We start from the raw sequence: 25,855 nt of genomic DNA, 5'->3' as shown, positions 1-25,855 counted from the left end.
AGTCAGGACGCATTTAACTGTCTCGACTACAGTCCAAGAAACACAAGGGTTCAGGGTGGATTTGGAGCAGGATTGTAAGGACTGTGATGCTCATCTTGAAACATGTTGTTGAGTTGTTAAAGTCAAACATTACACAAACATTGCTCACACACGTTTAGAGTGAGAAAGTTGGTGTTCAGAGGTTTCAACTAAGGTTTTCAGGGTTTTCTGAAAGTAAGGAGCATAGACTGTAGAAAAATAAGCATGTAGAATCTGTGAGTGGCATCACTTTCTGAGGGAGTTTTGAAGCCTGCAGTTTGGTTTTACTGCTTGTCTTCTTGTGAGTTAGTTGACCAAAATCACTGAATCCAAATTTAGTCAACTTTAGTCACTTCTCTTTAAGCCTTAGTATCCTCTTATTGGAGCGATGATTCTCAAAATTATCATCAAGACACACTGTAAAAGGAGTAAAATTACCTATTGAGACCCTAAGTGCTTTTAATTAAGTTTGAGGCCAGAGATCTTTTTAGACTTTCTCAGACTTTTTTTTTTTTTTAGAGTTGGTGGGTGGGTGGGTGCTTGGTTATCCTGCTGCACTTCAGAATCGGTAAAAGTGCCTACCTCAATGGCCAGCCTCTACCCTTAGGCCATTTCTCTGCTCTGTGCCCATCCGGCCACTGTCACCTCCCATCGAGGAGTATTCCTCTCCATTACTGGCCTCCGTCCGTCCCCCACTTAAATAACAGCAGCCCTGCCACTCCAGGCCCATTAAGATACTGCCGGCGTTGCAGCGGCCACACACACAAACTGCCCGAGCGCTTTATAAATAGATGGCGGGAGAAGGAGAGAGAGGCTGGTTAGAGGAGGTAAATTATTCCAAAACTGCCAAACAGGACTGAGACTAAGAACCCCCCACCACTCTTGGCTCCTCCAGCTCTTCTGTTCAGGTGTCACTTTGGGCTGACTCAATTTTACACTGTAATGGACCTCCTGGGTCAACTACTTTTCTCCCACCTTTCCTTCCTTTTTTTATCTCTCCACTGCTCTCTTCATCTATCAGCGGCCGACAACACCTTTACTCACTTTCCTGCAACACACACACACACACATTATTCCCTGTACTGACTGTATAGTTTGTAGCACTTAATTTTGTCTAACACTAATCAGGGTTCACACTGCACTTTACTACAAACTGTGGTTTGCAGACAAGAAGGGGGAAATGATAGCAAGTAGCAAGTAATTTGCCCACATTGACTGTTAAAAAGCATGGATCTAACATCTTGGATGTCACCCATAGTTTTATAAAAAGATGATTCAAGCCTGGATTTGCATACCTACCATTATCTTTGGCGGTTGCTGGTGCCGGAAAATCCAAATTCATGATGTGTTCACACATACAGATCTTGTCTCTCACTGAAGCTTGCAGGTGTGTTTCCATTAAGCATACTCGGCTTCATTTGGGCAGTTATTTTCTTATATTGCTACTATACCGGTACACAACATAGTTCATTACCCGAGCGATATGTTTCCATGCATTTCTTATTCAAGTCCATGTAGCGGTCCATGTTTGTCATTGAGAGTAGTCAACATTAGACCCTTTTTGAAGACAGAAAGCGTCGAGCTCTTTGAGTGATTAATGAGATGGAAAACAGTGTCCTATCCAGTTCAATGATGTTTTTATCTGCAGACTGGATATGATGTGGAGGTAGTTGGATTTTTTTAATGAAGCGCAGGATAGAGGAAAACAGCTGAAAGACCTCTCAAGCCATATAGCTATTGTCCATTTTTTGGTTTTCTGTCCTTCTTACATCAGGGTATACATGTTTATGTTCTGCCATAAATAGCAGCTCTTCAAAGCTCAACAAGTAGAAGCTGGATCCTAGATTCCGTCCTTTTTGAGTATTTAGTTTTGCGTTATTTAGAAAGCAGCATGTTTAAATGTTCATCAGTTCCTAGTGGTTATCGTCTACTTATCACCTTTGTTATTTACCAGCACATTTCTGTCTGTCTCACATTGACAATTTGCTCTCTGTGTTACTCTCTTAGCTGTCTTGTGTTGCTTTGAAAACACACCTATAAAAGCAGTGACTGTCGGACTTCTTTTAAAGTTGACACATACTTGCTGACACATATTGTACGGCATTCAACTTAATGTGACTCGCCACTGTAACTGCCCTGACTTCAAAGTAAAAGTCTTTTTCATGTGGTGCTTCTGCTTTGTGTTTACCAGCTCTGTTTTTCTGTGTGTGTGTGTAAGTGTGTGTCGGTATCTGGGTTTCATATTTCCACCATGCCCACACCTTTGCCTAGACCTTAGAGGAAAAAAAGAGGGTTTGGAATGTAAAAGGTTATCAGACCTCTGACCTAATTCTCCATCTTAGGCTAATATCTCTCTCAATTCCCCCCCCCCTCACTGTCTCTGTCACTTATTCTGCCTCTAGACCACTTAGGCCATTTTCATTTTCTACCTCGCCAAACAACAACAATAATGGCTTGTTACTTTGTTTTTTAATATGACCAAGAATTATTTGATCTCAAGTGGCCTGGGGGAAGACGTCCACAGCTTATGCTAGTCCACTGACAGAGCCAAACCTAAGATACATGATAAACTAAGAAAGTGGGAGTGAGGTAGAGAGAGAATAGAAGTGAATAGGAGGCATGCCTGTCAATCAAAGCCACTTAACTACCTGGAGTCCTAGAGGGATTCCAGAAGCAATCGACCCTAGTCAATAGCCTCTTCATTGATAAAGCACAGAGGAGGAGAAGAGCAAGGGAAATACAACACAGAAGAAAACTAGCTTAGCACAAGTTTCATAATTACACTATACATCTCGCTAGTAAAGTAGTCACTTTACATTTTAAACTGAGAATTGAAGGAATAATTTGCAACATTTTCACATAAAGGTCTCTTTCTTTTATATACCAACTGAAACAACACGACAATAATTGAACCTAATGTACATCCAGTCACCAAAAGGTTTTACATTTGCTGTTATAGACACAGCGTGCCTGCAGGTCTTTGGCAATAGTTCAGTGGTACAGAAGAAGAGATGCAATCTACGTTCCCAGTTTACCTGGGGGGAAAACAGGGAAGAACTTGGTAGTTATGATGGGCAATGGCATTTACCAGAGCTAAATGGTAAAGAGTGCCACCTACTGAAACTGAATTTTCAAAATTGTTGAAAAATAATCTAAGGAAAAGAAGAGTGAACATTTTAAAGACTCATGCAGTATAAACATTTTGCCCAAAATTTTGATACTTAACATACAAACATCACACCAATGAGTTCTGCACCCTAAAAGATTATAAATATAAAGTCACATTTGCACCACCCTTACACATGAAATAAAAAATGTAGAGAAATGTGAAATCCATTAGATATTGGTCTAAAACAATGCAGGCAGTCTGTAGAGGCTGTAATGTTCATGCAACGGATGACAAAGCTTCTCCACAGCTGGAGGAAACTCCATGGTGGCTTTAAATTCAGAGGGGTTTATCCTCAAGGTGGCATGAATGTGCTCAGCAAATTGTATGGCAATCTTCCCAATAGAATTTAATATTTCTCGTGGAAAATCTGCCCTGATGGTGAGCCTAGAGAAAAGGTCAATAGGTCACCAACATATTACGAATCATCCTCACCTGTAGGGCTGACAGATTAGTACCTCACGCTTTCAGTCATGAGTGTTCAACAAGCATCTAATGAAAATTCGGCACTCCTGCAGACACTTCTGCTTTCTCTCCTGTACAACAGAAAATGAAACGTAGAGACAGAGCTGAAGTCAGAAAGGGAAGGTTTGTCAATATTTATTTCACTTACCTACATGCACCGAAATTAAATCCCCCCCCACCCTTGGTTCTGTACATCACCTTCCTCTACTACAAACTGAATCTCCTATCTTTACCTGCCAACCTCTTCTCTGCCCTTCCTCCTATCATCATCCTCCAGTGGTGCATACTCCCTTCATCCCCGTTTTTTAGCGTGCAGAGCAGCCGAGACAGTGATTGATCTGGCGTGGAGGCTGTCGTGGGCCTCCTCCTCCTCCAGTGGTTATGAACATGAGGCGGCTGCTCTTCATAGATTTTTAAATTAGTGTCAGCTTTGCCCCAAAGATGTGTTATTGACTGATGAAATAGAAACTGAGCTCCAAACACTCAGTCCTTCCCCAGAGTTTTCCCCAGCCTGGTAATTGAAAAAGTGTGAAGGGAGTGTGTTCAAGGGAGCGTGCAACTGTGTGTCTGTTCCTGTGTTTGTGATTTTATGTCTTTGTGTGCTTGCAACTGTGTGCTCTTTATCTCTGCTGGAAAAAAACAGTGCTCACTAGAGTCAAGATTCGATTGAAGTATTGCATAGGAGATCTTTATCTTTCTACTCACCCATCCTGAAACATGAGTATTGTGTGCATCTTTAATCCTATAAATACAGTATGCGTCATGTAAGCCTATGAAAGCGCAGTTAGTAAACTGCAATATGTCTGAGCCTACGACATCACACCTGAGTTGTTGCGTATCCTGTGCCTAATGATTGTGCATGCACAACCTTTAGTGTGATTTGTTTGAGCAAAGCTGGCATTGGTTGTCTACCATGAAGTGCTGTGGGGGAAGGTGACACCCCTGGCTAGTCCCACAGTGTCAGTGCTTATTTCGTGAAATGTAAAGCAAAACTCTAAGTTTTATAACAACTTGGGTCTGTTTTTTGTAATTCTGGCCATCAGTCCTATCAATAACTAAAAGATTGTACTCACCATGTTAATTGCTGAGATCTGGAAATACAGAGACATCACTAAAAAGACTAATAAACGTGAAACATTGAAAATAAGACCCACGTTTTAATAAGTCAGTGGCCGTTGGTAAATGAAAGGAAATCATGCTTCACAGCTCTCTTTACTAACTCTGTTGTGTCTTTTGCTCTGCAGGGTCAGACATGGCCATCTTTTGCCTGCTTTGTGGGAAGCGTTTCCAGACCCAGACGGCATTGCAGCAGCACATGGAAGTCCACGCCGGCGTTCGCAGCTACATTTGCAGTGAATGTAACCGGACTTTCCCCAGCCATACTGCACTCAAACGTCACCTACGCTCACACACAGGTCAGTGGAAGCACCCACTAACCATGTTCACTACAGTGGTAAGGCCTAAAGTTAAGCAATGATAAATATGGAAGCACTGGTGTGCTCCATAGTATATTATCCATCTATTCATTTTCAGTGCCTTCTCCAGGTCTGGGTTATGGTTATGATCTTCCTCTCCACAGCCACCTTCTCCAGCTCATTCTGGGGAATCCCTTGGCCTCCCCAGACCAGATGGGATATGTAATCCCTCTGGTGTATTGTGGGTTAAGGATTTGACATAAAAAAAGAAAATGTGAGTGTTAAGTCACAGGGATCAGTGCCATTTTAAAGATTTTATTTCAGACATTTTTAGTTATTGAAACAATTTGAAAGAGTTTAGGCATTAATGTCTGAGTGATATATTAAGTGCTCAGTTTTGGCGTTGATGAGCCACTCAAGGGCTTTTGGTAACATTTCAGGAGCTTTGTTTGGGTATATGGGAATATGCTCTACTAAAACACAACATCAACTAACATGATGAAGGCCTTAAGGTATGACCTGTTTTATTACCTGATAATGCGGCCCTGTGTTAATGGAGGGTCCCTTTGTCAAAATGTAGGTTAAAGATCTTAATTATTTCAGCTGATATTGTGGGGCCCCTGTAGGAGGTAAATCTGACCATGGCTAATAGTGCCTCCAAAATTCTTGTACCAGTAGTTGCACTACATTAATATAACAGCTTAATAGCACAAGTGTTTATTACATGCAAAACACCAAACATGTTAATCAAACATGGAACACCACATCACACTTTAAAAAAAATCACATTAGGGGCTTTTTTTTTCTATGTGACATTTCACATGTGAATGTAAGTTTCTGAGAAACTTCTCGTAAATTTCAAACTTACAGTTTTCTGATTTTCCCATGTAAATATTTAACTAGTCACAGAGAGAGTTTTTTCTTTGTTGTTCTTCTTCATACATTTAAGTCTTACATCATGGGTGGGTTTATTTGCATACAAATGTTGAGCTTTTCATTTGAATTCTGATTTTTTTTTTCCTCACAAATATGCATCCTGAATCTCAGATGAACTAAGTTTTTTTTTTTTTCAGATTACCATACAGTACATTATATTACCTTCTCCCACCCTGGTGTATTAGTGTAATTAAATAGCTGACCCTGAAAAAAGAGAGTTGTGTACAGCCGTAGTAGGAAAAAACCTACAAAAACCTTACACTCTGACATGGATTATCATGGACAAATATAGCTTACAGTATAATGCAAAGTAAAAAGCCATGTTTTATTTTAGGAAATGGGAGTGAATTATGTTATCCCTACCCAGTTACATTGCTACTTTAGCTCAGCTGAATAAACAGCATTAATTCAGGTCACAGCAAAATGAATTCTGCAGCAGTCAGAGGAAGCTTATTTACAGTGATTTTTGTTGTTGTTTTTTCTTCATTCCACAAGTAATTCTCTCAGTGCTGGCTCTCTACTGAGGCGAGGCCAGGATGCTAATACATTGTTGCGAGGGAGCAGAAGTAGCCTGATGGATGAGACTATTCAGAGTGGAAAAAACCCCACACGTAACCATGACAGAATATGAACACATGGAAATTTCACCGGCGAGGGATGGATGCGCTGCACCCCCCTCTCACCCCACCGCCTGTCTGCGACCTTAAATAACAGTCTCACTGTCAGAGCCGATTTAGCTCACCAGCTCACGGATAAATATTTGAAACGAAAGGCAGTGAGATGAGAGCAGTCGGCCCTATTTACAAGTCAGGCGAATACACCATTAGTGTGTGATGGTGGTGGGGGCTGGGGGGGATTGGGATAGGGGGTGGACGGAGCTGCTTGAGCCTCCTGTACAGTAGCGATGCACACATCTGCTCTGTCTACCAGACATTGGAGAGGACACAAGCAGCGTCTCTGATCCACCTGCCCACCCAGGCGTCGCAAATGTCACCTCAGCTCGTCTCTGGAGCTGCAGATGAGACTTTGCAGCCTCATGCCACTTTGAACCTCATCCCACTGTGGGCGTGTGTTAAATCACAATGAGCCAGCCGTGAAAGCAATCGTTTAAATATGATGTGGAGCCTTTTGTCAGGGGATTATAAAGTCAGCAACTCACACAGCCATCATGGGCGCCAGAAATAGGTCCTAATTTACCCTCCAAAAAAAAAGTAAGTAGAGGCATGGTGTTCCTCTACATTTACACTTTGATGTTAATAATCTCATTCACACTTTGCTGGGTAACAAGGCAAAAATAGTGTTTGAAAACAGACAGAGCTAGACAGCATATCCACCTCAGAGAATCACGCTTATAAGTTTACCTACATGTAGCCTTGTTTGTTTATACAGAGACACGTGCACTGCCCTCATCCAACAAAGTCCATCCAATGTGGGCATCTGTCCACATCCATCTAACAGGTTTTGTCCTACATGCACCGTAACTCATCAGTTTGCCCTATTTTACTTTCAAGTTTCCAATATGCATTCAAAAGACAAACAAATTCCCATTAACCAGGGTGTAGGTTTGGTTTCAGACACAATAAAGTCAGGGACTCTTCAACCAAAGCAATATTGTACTTTCTGTAATAATAATAAGAAAATGAAATTCTGTGTAAATTGCTCTATTAAAAAAGCATTAACTAAGTTTTATTTATCTTTATTTGTTTCAAATTTTTTATTTGCGCCTTTACAAAAGAGCACTGTCCCTTACTGTCTTTGATTGATGTTCAATTATTGTGTTGTTTTAGGAGAATACTAACTATAAATCAAAATATAGATTAAATAAGGTTTTGGGGCCTTTTTTTCAAAAAACCATGCTAAGTACCTGGCAATACTTTTCCCCCCAACCTGCATACAGCCCCAGTAAGCTCCACCACTCAGAGGTTAGGGCTGCCTGAATGTAGCCTGAGAGGCGAAACCCAGGGCAACAGAAGCGCTAACTTGCTGCTGCTCATAAAGCGTATCACTTTGAGCAAAAGGTTGTAATTGAAAGTGACTCAGATGAGCCTATAAACATTTTTATCAATTACGAGCTTCTCTCATCTGAATCATGAATAACACCTGGACAGTAAATGACACTGTTCAGAGAGATTTTAGTGGGTAAACCAAAACAACTCTTACAACTCAGCCAATGGAAACCATACTCTACCTTTTATGTTAATAAGTGTCAGTTAGCGTAATGCAAAAGCCAAGATAAAGATCTAATGGGAGCCAACAGTTTTGCCCTTTATAGTTTCGATTCTGCACTGTATTGCGTGACACCTTGCAAGCTCAAACTAAAGAACATACAACCCCTCTTCTTCCCAAACCATCCTTACATTTCCAAAAAATGCATCTTGTCATGATGTATATTGATAAATGTCACATATCATAGAACATTTTATCCATATCACTCAACCTAATATAGTCTATTAATTGCTAAGCAAATATTTTGATACAAGATGTGGGTGACTAAGACATGTTCTCATTTGTCCTCTCATTTCCTCTATATTAAGAATGATTCATCACACACTTTTCCTGATATTGTTTTTTTTTGGGGTTTTTTTTGGGGCCACAAGATGTGAGTCAAGCACAGCCTTTGTGATGAATGTTCAGCTCTGAGTGTTTTTCTGTGATTTTAAGATGATTACTTCCCACAGATATGTCACTCTTTTCCCTGGGGAAGCCAGAACTTTTCACCGTAAATTAGGTTTTAATAAGAACTGAACTGCAAATAATCAGTAATTTTCTGACATTTTATTTTATATTTATAGATTATGTTATATATATATCATTATTCATTTCTCTTAAAGGTACACTTTATTCGGTACACAATAGAATGTTTTTTTTTACCTCTAACCAGTTTTAATACGGTACATGTGAGTGGTCATATGGGAGTGCATGACCATCTTTTTTTTTGTTTGGGCTATGTATTATTCTTGGATGTTTAGTTGTAACATTAATGTGATCGTATGCATCCAATGTTCCACCTGTTGACTGTTGCGCTGCATTCTGATTTGGTTTTGGAGGCCTGCATGTCTGATTCAGCCACCTGTTGAACCATCTGCAAAGTTTTTGTTTACAGATTTTGATTCACAGTAATTGTAAAAAATATTTTGCCATTCAGCTGGACTTTAGGCAGTCATTGTAGCATTAAAAATAAATGGAAAAAAATAGTGGAGCTGATCCAGTTATATTACTGTAATAATGGCATTTCAAGGTCAGAGTATTTAGGTACGACAGTTTTATGGTATCATTAATGAACACGAACGTATAGACACACAAGCACACACGTGCAAAAAGTCACGGGTTCCTGCAGATATTTTGCCCAGGAAATCAGAGTCAATTTTGGTGAGAATTTCTTGTACCAACACCAAGATCTCAATTCCCAGTATTCAACCCTGATTTTAATGGACAGAGTGTGGCAGCTCATCTACAATAGAAAGCTTTCTAGATATAGTTTAGTTATTAGTTAAATCCCCATTCTGTTGTATCAACTGACAACAGAAAGCAGCAAAAAGCACTTTTATGGACATTCATTACGTGTGCTTCATTTTACCTGTCTGCTGGCTTATCTTTTGAAAGCAGCCTTGCCGGTGCGGGCTCTGACACTGGATCACCATTTAGGCCGAGGAAGAAAAAAATGATTTAATGGTGTTTATTTCAGCATCTTAATCATGTCATCTCCCCTTCTCTCCCTCACTGCCTCTTCCTTCTCATTTTCCTCCATCGATCTGCAGTTTCATCACCTTCTCTTAACATGACAGGATTTAACACACATGTTTAGCTCCATGTTGCCTCTTTATTTTGTTTATATATCTTTATTGCATGTATGCACACTACAGTATAGGTTCAAGCACTTGCGCACAAATATACAATGTGGGCTTATAACAGTGGCAGTCATGGCAGCTGTGTTATTCCCCTTCCCTAACACCACACACACCATCTCTTTACAGACCAGGCCTTCATTAATATTCCGTTGTTGTGCACTGTCTGTGTGTAAGTGTCTGTGTGTGTTTTTTTTTTTAAACCCAGAGCCAATTTGCTGTCTGCTGTGGCAGGGTGTTTTGTGTTCGCAGCTGTATTTGATAGTGCTACAGCCAGAGAGAGAGAGAGGGAGAGAGGACTGAATTGAATTTAGAGAGAGAGAATGAGCCAGTTCTGGTCCTGGCAGTGATGGAGCCCAGTGATTTACAGCCTCTTACCGTATATAATGAACACGCCCCGGGTGCCCATGGGCACAGGCACCCTCAGCAGGCCTTTGGGGTGTCAAAGGAGGTGATAGGGGGAGGGGGTATAAATGTAGAGGTGGTGGGGGTGGGGGGTTAGGAGACGCAGGTGGTGATGCTCGGGGGCACCCAAGGGTCCACTCACCATGTTGTGGTTCCACCTCACTGTGCTCATGAGTCTTCATCTGTGGCCTCCCTGCCATGTGGTCACACCAGAGAGAAAGAAAAGAGATAGGATGGAAGGAAAGCAAGGAAGGAAGGAAGGAAGGAAGGGATGCGAAGAGGACAGAGGGAGAGAGGAAGTAATAGTGGCAGATTTGGGATGGACAGAGGACATGTCCCCATTATTCTCCAGCCCCCGTGAGAATATCCTGACAAAATGAAGTCCTGTCTGGCCCTTTAAATCCTCACAATGTGATTATAGAATTGTGTCTGATTTATTTAAAGCTCTGCAGTGCAACTTTGCACTTTGGCGTCCCCGGGTGGCTACAGGAGATAACGTGCATGATATGCATCCCGGGCACAAACAGGACCATCCTGGTCTTTTATGCCTCAGCTGATACCAGGCATGCTTGCATCTGCACTCTGTTTTACTGTGTGGATATACACTATCTATTCCCAATCAGAAATAGAAAATTATTACATTATGTGTTGTATATTTATTGTACCTAATCAAGCAGTAGTGGACAGTGCTTGAACTGGAATGACAAAGCCACTGTTACTGTAAGACAGCAACTGCAGCATCTAGTTTTTATGGGTAACGGCATAGTAAAACTAGCATAGTTTTGTCATTGTTAATTTGGTATGTTTTGCTGCATTTGTTACATTGAAAAAAAATAATATTTCATCATAAAGACAAACTTTAAAGACTTACAACTCCAGAAGCTGAGATAAGTGAGTTGAAGCGGGTTGAACTTCCATGTTATTACAGAATGTCTTCCTACGTTTACCAAACGTTTCATGTTCAAGAGGATTGTGAGCAATTCAGTGAAATGAAATATAACCCACATCAAGGCTTCAGAACGTCTGTAAAGAAATCTACAAGTGATGTCAAGGACACCATATCCGTATATACTTTTTTGTTTTATCTATTTTTATGCAAGTTGGTGTTGTAGTATTCTGAAATGAAAGAAAAATGACCAGCACTAATGTAAAGTGTACAGAATTTAGTAGTAAATTTTCTAATGCATAAACACACATTCTTTTAAGTAAAAAAGAAAGACCGTGTGCTCTTTCCTACTATAAGATTTTTGATGATGTTTGCTAACAGCAGACGTTAGCACAGCAACAGGACATTAAGCATAAATAACCCTCCATAGGCCTCCTCTGAGCATTAGCATCCCACTCGCTAGTCTGATCGGAGGCCCCAATTAAAGGCAGGTGAATCTGAGCTCAATTATTATTCTTGCAGCGTCGTGCAAGCCCACCAAGCTCTGTGATGGATTGTGATCTCTGCTGTGGTTGAAACGCTAGAAAGAGCACAATGTCTTACAGCGGGAGCCACTGATAACTTCACGCAGACAAATAAAGACTGTCACTTTTATTGATTTTTACCCAGCCCCCACCACTGCCGCCATATACACCCACATCCTTTGCTTCATCCCTGTCCCAGTTTTATCCCTCCCCCTGCACCCCTCCATCCCCATCAAAGCTTCCCTTTAATGGGAAGGCCTCCAACATCACAAGGCATCGAAAACGTTTTCTTCCATGAAAGTATAGCACACCCAAAATGTGATTGGCATTTAAAGGGTATCCACCTCTCATTCTTCTTACATTCCTCTTTCTGTCTCTCCTCCTAAATAGATCAAATAAACACATACATACTCTATATACAGACAAAAAATCTTAAATAAAATATGCAGGATGGAAGTGAAATTGTCTCTTAACAGCGGGGCAGCGGCAGTAGCACATAACGAGAAATGCAATTTATTCCCTGGCACGTTGCTGCTCGGACAGGCAGATAATGAAAGGCATAGGTCATTGATGGTGACTTAAACCTGCAGCGGTGAAGTGAAATACATTAATAAATATCCACAACATTACTTGGCTGGAGAGTGTAGAGGGGGGCAAATGACGCAAGGAGCAGATCCTCATCAAACACTGGAATACAATTAGTCGTTGGACTGCTGGTGAGAGCCTCCTGCAAATCATAATATCCCTGATCATTGACATCTGAATATCCATTACAGCTGTCCTGTGGGGACCTGTGCTCTGGCAGCCTGAGGAGCAGAATGTGATGCCTGTTGTCATTTTCATTTCTGAAGGCACACATACTGTACATCCACTGCCAGCCTGGTGTCTGAAATAAGTCTAATGTCTCAGAATGGAAATATGGCGCTCCATAAATAAAAAGTGAGAATACATTTACCCAATGTGAAAGGATTAGACAGAGTAGCCATGAATAGAAATAGACATCATGCCGACAGTGAAGTAATACATTGAAAGTAAAGGTGTGGAGAGGCAGATAGAGATATACATTTGTCCTAAATTTCCTTTCAGTTTTAGTTTCAGATCTTCTCATTTAGCCATGACCAAAATGTTACCCTAAATGTTTTAAATACCTACAATACTGAAGATATAACAGTTGAAATTCAATCTTCTTTTAAGTCACACTATCTGACATGGATTAAGACAAATTAAACAGTACATTAAAAAACGTATATATCCATATATACTTCAGTCAGGTTATCCATTAATGCATTGTGAGACTGGGACCGCATGGTCAATTATACATCTCATGACCAGTGAACTGCCATGACAGGCTGCAATTATTTAAGGCTGTACACAAAGCATAACAACAGTGCAGGTGATATGTAGAGAAAGACAAAAGATGGGTTGCAGTTGTCTGCTGGTATTGAAGCCTTTAAGTGAGTATCCATTAGAGCATAAACGCCTATTGTTCTGGCATTGTACATAAACCCACCAAAATACTCAGACAGAACATTCAGTAATGTGGTTCCCTTTAGGTATCACAACTGTATGTTTACATCCAACCCTAGTCAGACTGCTGGTGAGAGCCAACCACAAACATAAAAGATCCTTGTTTGTCACAATAACTATTAACTGTTTTTAACAACATTCAGATTCATTTGTGCATGTAAATGTAAGCAAAGCTTCATGTTTCTAGCCTTCATACTCAGTTGTCCGTCAAACCTGCCCTTCAGTCTGTATCTCCACACAAGCTCCAGGTTTTGTATGAAGATGAAGTAAACTTTGCTTCTTTTTCTCCACATTTCAGCAGGGGACCACCCATTTGAGTGCGAGTTCTGCGGGAGCTGCTTCAGAGATGAGAGCACATTGAAGGGCCACAAACGCATCCACACCGGGGAGAAGCCCTATGAATGTAACGGCTGTGGGAAGAAGTTCAGCCTCAAGCACCAGCTGGAAACCCACTACCGTGTGCACACAGGTACTGCGATCAAAATATGTACAACTGACCAAGAGGATGAAAAACACTGATGTTGATAATCAAAGGATTGGGAACTATTATGTTGAACTATTTCTTGATTTTCTTGTGCAGCATCTCAAGCTATAGCACGGGTTGCCAGATATGGTCTGTGAGCAGAGGTTTTGGTTTTGGTCTCTGTGCAGGCACGATGGTACCAAACGCAACCTCACTGTGACTGTGATTTCTGTTTATTTATACAGATTAAACAACCAAGATAAAACATGTTGATTCTTTATGCTAAGCTAAGCTAACAATGTCCTTATCTCATTCTCAGAAAGAATGTCAATAAGCATATTTCCTAAAATATTGAACTATACCTGGGATCTTTTTAAAAATGGTTTGTCTTTAAAAAACACATTGACCCTTATAAATAGTAATTATATGTTGTTTTTTTACTCTCAAATATCGATATTGTTATCCACCTAAATATTTCTCTGTATGGCTCTGTTCATGAGTCTCATGAACACTTTCAAATTATAGCAATGAAACGTCATCTCTTTTCATTCTTCCACTTCTCCTAATTTGATATGAGTGCAACATTATATCTCATTGCCCCTAATACAGTGCTGAAACATGATGCAGCTTTTGGTGCCTGTTAATCCAAGTTGCAAGGCACAGACCAGACCAGATGAATATCTTACTGCTGTGATACTGTAGATGGATGTCTCAGAAGAATTTGTATTGATCCCAGTATATTTAGAGCCCCATAAAGATGTTGACACAGTGATAATCTGGGTGCCCTGGAGAATGAGTGCACGCTACGTACCAGACTGAGTGAGGATGCCACAAGTGCTCACCAGGATGGCACACAGCCAAGGCTTTATGCTTCCTCACCAGTTCTTTTTCTCTAACGTACACTCACAGCAGCACCCTCCCATCTCCCATTCAATAAGCCAGCTGTTAAGCCACACTATCAAGGCAGCCTGTCCAATAATTGGCTCCCCTCCGTCCACCCTTTCCCCTTTTGTGTGAGGGAGGGGGCTTTGCGTTAAGCCGGAGAGCAACAGCAGATAACAAGAGCAAGTGACAAGCTCACAGTCAAAGGCCACCACACACAAAAGGGAGCTGCTTGATGAATCATCGACATTGGCAACCTAACCGCCCCCACCCCTTCTCTCCACACATCCCAAATGCCAATGGTAGATCAATACCTGGGCCCCATTTGCAATTCATTATTAGCTGGTTATTTGAGGCGCCCGTGTTTACAGTGTGGTTATCAATATATACAGAATGCAGGTGTCTGCTGCAGACTAACACATTACGACCTACAACACTGTATTTGTGCTTATTGGCTAAATGGCGCCATAACCCAGCCCCCACAAAGGTCAAGGTTAACCAGGGCTCCAAAATAGCAGATAGACCGGGCAGCAGAGGCATGAGGCCGCCCGTTTTGCCAGCACACATGTGTGAGGCTGCAGCTGAAAGGTGACAGCGAGCGCTGGGCCAGATCACTTCCGACAGCTCATTTCAAATGCCATTGGTAAAGGTCAGCATTTACATGTCTAATTTGCGTCTGCCGGCTTGAGCGCTGGTGGATTATTCCCTGCCATCACTCAAATCATTAGCACATTTAGGATGGCTGCTGTTGCTGAATTGAAATGTGCCTCTTGAATATAGCAGCCCCCCACAGCAAGAAAGCAACGCTGCACTTTGATTTATGACACCTTCAGGAGTTCTCCATGGCAGGAGCTGTATTTTGTGTAATGTACCATAGGTAAGTTGGTTTGTAAAAGAAATACCAGACATTTAAACCTCACATTTTTAACACATTAAGGTCTAAATTTTATTAGATTGTTCTTATCTCATTCACAATAGGTCTGTTTGAGTATTCTCACAATTAAAGGATAACTTGGTTTATTATGATTCATTTCTTATTTTCACAGTTTTGACCGTCATTTCTACCATTCATGATAACATTATACTCACCAAAGTAATTAGTGAGATATGGGAACATGCTGATATTGCTACAGCAAAGTCAGACAGGGCAAGAGACACAAGCACATACTAGCATTAGAAACTTACTAGCTTTTTCTGAGGCTTTCATCTGCATCTCACAGTCTTCTTCAGTGAATGGAGCTTTCAGCTGGAGGTTTCAAATGTATCTCAGACCTTGAGGTGCAGTTGAAAGCGGGCCTTGTGTATATGAACATGATTTAATTATCTATTTGCATAGATGTCATCAGCATTCTCATGTCACAACTCCCGAGTGTTATCTTTTGGTGATTTTCAAAACGAGCTCTAAGGAAAGCAGACATTGAAGAAAAAAAAGCAAGTTATTCTCTGCATGATCTTATAAACCTCTGCTGCAACATTCAATAGTTGCACATACAATTAAATAGCAGGACATCTCTCTTTGTCATTTTCTTCTGTTGCACAGCATACAGTGGGGTCTTTTTAATAATGGCAGTAATGACAATTGATAACGAATAATTAGAAAATCATTCTGTTAGCTGCTAGAGGGATATTTTGATGGGCCTGACTGGCACTGTGTTGATACTATCTCTCAGAGGTGAACAAACTCCACTACTGTACATTTATGCTTTTATTCTTCTTTCTTTTGAGTTGTACCAATTATTGGGGGCAGTTGATATGACTTTGAAGAGTTAGTGTGGTCTTTAACTGCTGCTCACTGCTGTTCAGGAGAGAGTTGGGATTTCGCTCCTGGGTTTTGACTTGTCACTTACTGTGTGCGCAGTCCAATTATCATAACAACACCAGAGTTTCTTGTGGGCCAACAGGGTGAAATCTGCGGTCTCTAAATTAATGGTGATGGGATATTCTTCTCTCCTGAAGACCCGAAATAGAGACTTTTTTACTTCTCACACAACAGGTTTCATATGCTGCAGTCTTAACTGTCCATTAAAGGATAATTCAGTTTTATTACACTGTGGATCTTATTTTTGTAGTTTTGGCCAGCATTCGTATCAGTAATAAAAGCACTGTCAGTGTGAGTGAATTGCTACGATCATTAAAAAGAAGTCTGAAACATGAGCAGTCAGACAATCAGACAGGTTTAAAACAAACCCCCAGGTTAGCCAAACTTATCTGACTGAGAAAACAAAGGTGTACTATACTTACCGTAGTTTTGCACATGCATTTTCCTGTGCACTTAGGGATTGTTGGCAACATTTTGGGTGCGCTTACTTGCAGTTTTATCTCGAAAATAAAGTGGTTTAGATAATCTGGCTAAACCGTTGGTTTGTTGTCTGATTGTCTGACCGCTCGTGTTTCTTGCCCCGTCGGACTCTGTTATAGTGATGTCATTGTGTTCCCAGATTTCTGCAATTACCATACTAAATACAGTATCATAACTGATAGGAATCGTGGCCAAAACTACAAAAATAAGAGCCAGGTTGTAATAATACTCCAATGACATAGCAATTTGGCTATTATGGCATAGAAGATCCACACTGGCATTTTATGCAAATAATAATATTACCTTGCTGGTACGGGCCTTCACAATGAGGCTCAGATTTACCACACTTCTTTTTCTAGTATACTGTTTATGGAAGAACAAGGACTTTTTTGGTACTGGTGGAGATAAGTGAATTTTCCCATTTCATTAAAGTAATGTGAAGGTCTTCGTGTGTGAATGACAAAAGCTGCTGTGTTTACCAGAGCACCTCACAGACTAATACAGCTTTTCCTTCTCTTTCAATTGATTTCTGTATCAAATGCATTTATTTCCTGATTAACAGGCACATCACTCTTCAACAAGGACATAATACTGTCATTGAATGGCACTATGGCTAACATAATTATTGTCTTCATCCCCACCCTATCATCCTTAGGTGAGAAGCCATTCGAGTGCAAGCTGTGCCACCAGCGATCCAGGGACTACTCGGCCATGATCAAGCACCTGCGCACCCACAACGGCGCCTCGCCCTACCAATGCACCATCTGCCTGGAGTACTGCCCCAGCCTGTCAGCCATGCAGAAGCACATGAAAGGCCACAAGCCCGAAGACATCCCCCCAGACTGGCGCATAGAGAAGACCTACCTGTACCTCTGCTATGTCTGAGGCCGGTAGAGTGAATGAAGAGAGGGAGGGTACGTGTGAGGGTGGGGACGGGGTTGAGAGGTAAGGGGAATGTAATTGAGCGGATAGAAGGCATGAGGCTGTGGTGGAGTGTTGACGATTTTAGGAATGTCAACGGCAAGAGACTTGAAAGCAAGAGGGTTTGTTTTCTCTTTTTTTCTTTCATGCAAAGGCGGCAATGACTGACGGGGTAAAAGGGTGGTGATGATGGGGCGAAAGTGCTAAGAAGAGGAAGACTTGGACACGGAGAGAGATTCTCCATCATTGTTCGGATTCACCGGGTCATTCACTACATCTGCAACTGTGTTATTGTTTCAGGTCATTTCATGCAGCGCCATAAAGTGAGCAAGCTGCAAGGAAGTGACTTTTTGGACGCTGCTGCCACAGTGGTGAGAAAGCAGATTCTCAAGGGCTATCTGAACCTACACGTTATTGCCATCAGGAACCGAATCTTTCACTCCATTTAGAGCTGGGGTTTTTTCCAAACAGGGGAAAGGGTTTTTTTGTTCTACTTTGGTATTGGTTTGTTTACATTCATCCTGTTTGGTCATACTAGTTTGGATCACATGAAGAATATGTGAATATGAGCATCAGTGTAGGCCCCCCCAGTTCATCATATCATGGTTTGCTTTCCAAATATTGAGGAACTGCTGGCTTTCAGAAGCCAGAATCCTTCTCCTTATGGCCACAAACCTTCATGTTATGGTAGTTATGAACCACAACAAAGTCATCTTGAAGGAGGACTGAGACATATTTTTCAACAGTTTCACCACTCCCCAACAAACTGAATTAAAGAAATATTCGCTCCAGAGTTTGATTGAACTGCTTTGGGTGAACATGCCCCAAATCCTTTCCATGCCTAATGGGAAACCTCCTATCATTTCTGCCTGTGCAGTAGACACAGATCTTCCCAGTTTTCACAGAAGTCTGCCAGTATGACCTGTCTATACATGAAATCCTTCAGATCCCAACGGTGGCAGTGAGATAGCCCCTGAGAATCAGCAGCAGAGCCAGTAGGCGTATGCAGTAGATGAAACAGCTGAACTGGATGAATGGGAGCACTAAAATACTGCAAACCAAGCACCTGTTTGGTTTTGAGGGGGGACGATGCTAGTGCTGCTTTTTGTTGGAAGTCCCAGTTTTCTCAGTAGTCTTCCTGGTTCTCCAGCTCTGTCAGATGAGGGCAGGAGAAAGTCGAGTCACCACTGGCCACCCACGGTTCTCCCCGGAGAGCCACAGGCTAACTTGCGTCACTTTTTCATCTTTTATTTTTTTAGCTCTGCATCGTAGTTTATCACGGCTTGATTGCACAGGTAAAACAAATTACGACAACAGTCTCTGTTTGATGTCTGCAAGTTATATTTTTTTTTCATTAAATCATAACTCGCTATTACAGTATATCACATTAAACCCAGCCTATCCACCTACTCAGCAATAGATAACTGGACTGCTTTTATCCATGTACATTAACCAGATGACTCCGGTTATCTCACACTAATGATGAACTACACAAACTGACACATAAACAGTAACACTTTGACCACAACAGATCTGTCAATTCACCACAGTGATGGAAAACAAAAATGGGAAAATGGTTAACGGCTGCTTTCCGTGGGAGTCCTGTGACTTCGACTGCTCGTAGTGAATGTTGAAGAAGTGCTGGGAATGCCTTAGCTGCACACCTTAGCGTTTGTCAAAGGTGGTGTAGCAGGTTGAAGACTGTTATATGGCATATAAACATGAATGTGAAAGACTGTGAGCCAGGTTCATGCTAGGCTGTGTCAAAATACATAGTATGTGAATGCTGCCTTTCACTGGAAGTTAGACACCTATAATTCCCACCTTGTTATTACTCTTCCTGCCTTCCAGTGGCTCAGTTCGGAAGATTTTCCCCATCCAGCATCAAATGCTGTTCCACTGGCAACGGCTCATACATTAGCTAGCAGCCGTAAATGCTATTTTACGTTTGAAATGCATATGTATAGTCATTCACCACCAGGTGTTTTGGTTAAAATGATCTGACGAAAGGGCTGGAACAGATCACATATTGGGGCCGTGGGGTCATGTGATCTTCAAATTCAAACTGTAGTGTACATTAAGGCAAGGCCAGATTACTAACTGGGCAAAGCGGGAGGGACCCATGGCCCCAGTCTCCCCAGGGGCCCCAGAAGCCTCAGATTCACTGTGTGTCAGTAGATTTTTGTTTGAGAATATACACCACTGGAGTAGAATATCAACTGAAATAAGGACATTAAGGCGGGTCCGTCATTATATGGGGGCCCTTTACTGTAGTTATATTACAGATGTTGTGTTTAAATGGTGCATATTCCCAAATACATTTGCATTGATTTAAATTACCACTAAGGCTTTAAGCAAAATATGATTAAGATGCTATGGGTACTGTTTGTATTGCATACTTGTGTACACTAATGTGCAGAGAGTGGGAGGAAAGTAGGATCAGTAGGGGCCCTCAGCTCACTTTTCACCAAGGCTCCCTTGTGGGTTAATGCAGGCCCTGCTTTGAGGGTTGTTAAAATGTCAAAAGATGCGTAGCATTTATAGTATATGCTGCACTGTTGACAACTGCATCTTGGAAGAAATGCAACTCTGAATATTCTTGCTCAAACTCAAAGGCTTATTTTGATCAGTAAGAGGTGGGAATTTCTGACTTTCTGACATCTCTGAAATGCAGCATTAGACCTGTATGACACAGCCACAGAAATAATGGTTGAACCTGAAGACTTTAATGAGCATCACTGCATGTCACAGCGTTACAAGGGTGATCACATATCCCCTGAAAAGGGGGAAATCACTGATAGGACGAGACACGGCCTAGCAGCTTAGGGAGCGACCAGTAAGATGACAGAATAAATCAACTCTTTCTCTGTGGTTTTGTCCCTGCGCTTCATCTCTCTCGTCTCCTGTTGTTATTGTTGTTGTTATTATTGACCTTGAGTTTGATCTCAACACATCGTACTTGAATTACCTCGTTTTGTGACCTCATGTTGCTTGTGTATTTTAATTTTCCCCTTTGTTTCATTTGTACACTTTTTGTTTTTTGTTCATGAGTGTATGTCAAAAAGATGCATTGCACAACATGATGAAGCAATGTGTACGCAGAAAAAATTTAAGTGCCACGGTGAAGAGATTTTGTTGTTTTCTAATGTTGTGTATTTCTTTGTGCATTACGTGTTACCAAACTTGGTATTATTAACCCCGCTTGTTAATGAGCCGGAAGGTTTGGTCATTTGTTATAAAAGCTACCTCTAAGTTGTTTTCATTTTTTTTTTTTTTTGTTTTGCAAAAGCACATTTTTTTGTGTTTGTGTTTTGCGTTATTTCATCATTGCTACTTCATCTCATGCTTTTTTTTTCAAAAGTTGATTTATAATTGTCTGTGTTTTTAAGCAAAATGTATATAAAAGGGTAAGAGATAACAAAAGTAGAGGTTGATAGGATTTGAAAAGTCATTCAAATGGATGTTTATTCTTCTCTTATAGTCTCCCCCTGCCCCTCCAACCACAGACAAGCAGAGAAAAAAAAGCAATTTTGAAGCCTTAAGTAATGAGTAAGAGGGATGCGGCAGATAAGAGGAAGTACTATTGCTTTTTAAGAGGGTTTAAAAACAAGAATTTAAACTTGAAAATATGTGAATAGAAGTGTAGTTTTGTAATGTGAAAAAAAAGAAGGTTCATCAAAAACGCTGAACCACCCAGGACAGGTCATATTTGCAGTGATGCAGAGTGCGTTGGACAATTGGAACTGCAAGTGGTAATCAAAAAACAAAAACCAGAAGGTTAAAAACAGAGATTCTCTCGGCTGACAAGCTCTCTTGAAAAATGAGCGTATTCCTGAACAAGAGCCAACAGAGGCAATTTGATATATAAAAATTGTGATATTTTTGTATTCAGTGTCAGTCCTTTTTCCATTTGTGGAGGGTTACAGCAGGGCACAAATATTTGTATTTTTTTTTTTACCTGTTTTTCCTCTCTGGGTGTGAATAATTTTTGCCTTGCTCCTCTTTGATATTGTTGGACAAAAAAACATGTGTGTGAACATATTGTAATAAGTGTTGCTTTCTGGATGTCAATTGCATTGTAGGGTGAAGGACTAAATCTATCCGCCACAAATTTTACGAGTGTGTGTGTGTGTATGTGACAATGTAAAAAAAAAAAAAAAAAAAAAAAAAAAAAAAAGATAAAATACGGGACGGCAGGGGGGCGCTGCCAAACCGACCAATTAGTACTTGTCATTCACTATTTTTCAATCAAACTTGACTGTCAACATATTTTTTGTTTTGTTTTTGTATTTGAAAAAAAAGAAGGGATGGCATGTCCCGTGGTGTCTTGCCATTTTATTCTCAAACACTGTGAGCTGAGGGTCTTATTCACCCTCATGTAATATCCACCCACTATAATATACCCAGTCACGGCTCAGTCTGAACCACCACAATGCAAGACCTGATCAGTCACATTATTCCTATCATCGTCCTCTGAATGTTTTCTACTTTTTCGTGCGGGTGAAAGAGTGCGTAAAAGAGTGTGTAACTGTGTGTGTGTGCGCGCGTGTGTGTGTGTGTGTGTGTGTGTGTGTGTGTGTGTGTGTGTGTGTATTAGTGGAAAAATGCACTAATCAGATCAGATACAAAATAAAATGATATTCTATGCCACTTTTTTTCTCTATGTTGGAAAAAAAATATATATATACATTGGCATCGTTATAGTTCTTCCCTCAGTGTTCCTCCAATGTTTCTGTACTATCTTTGTGCCTAAAAATGGAATTTCTTCAACAAAAATATCCATCTATATCTGCTTAGTTTCTGTATTTTCAGAAGAAAATTAAAATGGTGTCTCCAGCACCCTAGGGATGTCATGACGCTTGAAAATGACCTGTTTTTTTTTTGTTTTTTTTATCCTGAATAGAGCAGGGCTTCTTTTTCAAGGACTGCAATAAACCCTTAATGCTATTGAAATAGCAACTGGGATTCTGCATTCACTTCTTTTCTTAGGCCGTACTCTGTGATTGGTACCCAAAAGCATTTATTTAGCGACACAAAACAAAGCATAGGGAAAATTTACTGGAATTCAGACAGGCTGCAGTGGTGAAACTTGCTTTTGGGACAAAATCTGCTCCATGAAATTGTTTTTCTGCAAGCAAATTAAGCTCCAAGTCTCCACTCAGATTGTCTATTCTATTTTTTTCTCGTTTTTGTCAGCAACAGGTTTGCTGATGAGAACTTTATATTGCTCTTGAAAAAATACAAATAAAATAAAGAAAACCTCCATTTTGGTAGGTTGGCACTAGGGTATTCCCCTTCTGCTTTGTTTCAGTTTTTTAAAGTACTTTTTCTTTTCTACAAAATGCATTTAGAAGGGGATGTTAAATTCAACAGAGAGGAATCATGGCATCCCTGGAGCTGGCACTCTGTGTTTTGGTGTGGTGTTTCTAGAACAAAGTAGCCATTTCATGCAGTGTTGCAATGCATGTGCCATCGAGGTCTAGACTAAAAACTGTTTGAGTAACAAAGCACCAAGACATTGTATTTTTTTATATTAGCACTGAGGACCAATTGCCCTGTCGGACCAAGCATAACAAAGCTTTTTATGTAACAAAGCTTTTCTCTCTCTGTCTTTCCCTGGCTTGTCTGTGCTACTTCTCTCCTCCATTGTTGTGACAGCACAAGTGCCAGTCAAGTTGCTCTGTATTAAGAAAATAGTGTTTTTATTATGATTTGAATTGTTATAGTTTTTGTCTACCTCAGCACCTAATCTTAGCCTAATCTTAGAAGGTGCCCAATTATTATTTTTTATTTTCTTTATTTTGTTCTCTTATTGTTGTCAGTTGTATAATTTTTTGAAATTTGCATTAGAGCTTTGCAAAGGTCCTTTGTCTTTTCCAGCGACAACGTGCTATTTTTTTTTTCCGTGGCAGTACGTTTCCTGTTGAGCTGTGCCACCAATCTATAGCCACCGTCTGTTGATATAGAGGTTGTTCTTTTTTGTTTCTTTCCATGTAGAATCAGACACCTCTCTTTGTAACATTTCAGTGTTCTCTGATGGAGTGTGAAAAAAAATAAAAAGGAAAAATAAAAGATTTAATGCTGCAGGTTCTCTTCTCCATGTTGTCACTAAAGTCAATGTTGTGCCTTTGATAGTGAAAATATAAAGAATATTTCTTTTTTTACATCCTACTAACAGTAGATTGTTTTTTGTAGTGGAATTTTTTTGTATTTTTATTTATGAGTCTCATAATAAAAATCAAATCATGATGTTCAGTTGTATACTTTCAATCTGCGGTTAGAAAAAAATAAAAAATGGACTTCATGTTGTCTGTCTTAGCCCTCTTTCTGGCTCACTATTTGTTTCTTGACTTTTTTTAAGAACAGAAGGTGACAGTAGGATCTAATACAAAATAATCATTTTGTAGCTATATGTGTTTGATCTGCCCTTTAATATTATACAGTATTTTTGCTACTACTAAAATATACTTAGTTGTTTCATTGTGAGTGTGTAATGAATTACAATCTCTTGTGTATTTCAGTCCAGTGAAACTAAAACACTAACAGCTTCATCAAATAATTATATTACTTTAGTTTTTATTTATAGTGTATTTTGTAATCCATTAATAAAGCACATTCCTGTTTTTTAATGCTTTTTTGCGTATTAGTTATATAAAAGAAGAACAATGAAAAATACATTTACTCCCTTGTCTTCCCGAGCACTTTCATATACAAATTGCACCTGTACATTCATTTAAAAATAAATTACATTGAAGCACAACAATCATGAAAATAGATATTTGTTTCAGAAAGGTCCTAAATGCTGACTCTTCTCTTCTCAGTTAAAATGTACTGAGCACATTCATGCTCCCAAGAGGATGAATCATTTTGATTGTAATGACCCCTTAACATTTCCTCTAGTACCATGCAGGACAAACTTAATCTTATTTGAGCTTGAAGGTTTTTAATAGGTATTTATCTCTTTAACTCCACCACTGGTAAGGTTGCAAAAAACTTTTACAGTTTTTTACCGTTTTACAGTGCCAGTTTGTGCTGAACAAGCACAGTCTGGTCAACAACTATGGCAGACAAATGGCTTGTAGCATGTCACTTAACAAGCATGTGAACCAACAATAATACAGACTGTTAAAAGCAGATCTTGAATCAAACTGAAAAGTTACTGTGAGACCAAAAAAGAAAAGAGAGAGGTTAGACTTGTACTTTGCTTAGTGATATGTAAGTCATAACCTAAAAATTACCAAGGCAGACTGCTTTGCAAAAATTAAAAAACCTTTACTAAATGGGCTTAGCACCTACGCATGTAAAAACAAATGGCATCTCACAGATATACCAAGGCTGGTGTCAGCTGCCAGGCAATCAGAGTAGCACTAGATAATTGTCACAGGTGCAGTCAAGTAGGTGGGTGTGTCCATAAATAGGTAGATTCTAAACAGGTATTATATATTTAAGATTAGCAAATCCATCTTACATAATCAATTCTTTCTAGTATTAAACCCAGCTAGACCTTGTGCAGTACTTAATGTGAACTCATTTTTATAATCTACTTTAGTTGTACTGTATGTAGATTCTGGTTGTTGTAATGTGGGTGGCATCACGCCTGCAAAGAGCAAAACATCCTTAAAACATAAACTGATGCAAGAAAGCAAAAAGTTACCCACATGCATTCATTTGAATTATCTTTTCGTAGCAATTTCAAACCACAGCACCTGACTAAAAGCCACCACTCACTCTCGACAGCCTGCTGTATGTTTCCACAAATGTTCACAGTTGAAGCGCATTCCGCTGTCTGGCTTCATACTCACCACCTGGCTGTGATGTGCTAATGGTAACTACAGCAGCACTTCAAGCCTGACTGCCTTTTGTCTCTTCTGCCTCTTGTGCTATAGAGGTCATAAATGCTATCATTAGATATGCAGGGCGTGTGTATGTGTGCACTATTGTCACAAACGCATGATTGTCATTATAGAGGAAGCGAGCCGAGACACTAAATGTTGGCAGAAGATTAACCTGAACAAGATTTAGATTAGTCTTTTTGTGGCAGGTTGTCGCTCATGTTCTTCTCCTGTGTTGTGTTTTCATTGCTTTAGCAGTTGATTAAACTTA

General features: G+C 40.2%; 1 protein-coding gene across 3 annotated transcripts in view; it reads left to right on the top strand.

Annotated features, from left to right (window-relative positions):
• Positions 1 to 23,893, top strand: part of zbtb16a (zinc finger and BTB domain containing 16a) — a 147,910-nt gene extending 124,017 nt beyond the window's left edge. For 2 of the 3 annotated variants that reach the window (XM_044221762.1, XM_044221763.1), the window contains exons 5-7: positions 4,894 to 5,064; positions 13,486 to 13,656; positions 17,487 to 23,893. In XM_044221762.1, coding sequence (XP_044077697.1) covers positions 4,894 to 5,064; positions 13,486 to 13,656; positions 17,487 to 17,716 — 572 coding nt within the window. In that variant the 3' untranslated portion in view covers positions 17,717 to 23,893. The remainder of the gene's footprint in view (positions 1 to 4,893; positions 5,065 to 13,485; positions 13,657 to 17,486) is intronic. The other variant, XM_044221764.1, reaches the window with a different exon arrangement.
• The last annotated feature ends 1,962 nt before the right edge of the window (positions 23,894 to 25,855 follow it).

Source organism: Siniperca chuatsi, linkage group LG14, assembly GCF_020085105.1.
Source record: "Siniperca chuatsi isolate FFG_IHB_CAS linkage group LG14, ASM2008510v1, whole genome shotgun sequence".
Lineage (NCBI taxonomy): Eukaryota > Metazoa > Chordata > Actinopteri > Centrarchiformes > Sinipercidae > Siniperca > Siniperca chuatsi.
Note: the sequence above shows the minus strand (reverse complement) of the source record. Positions and strands in the feature narration are given on the sequence as shown.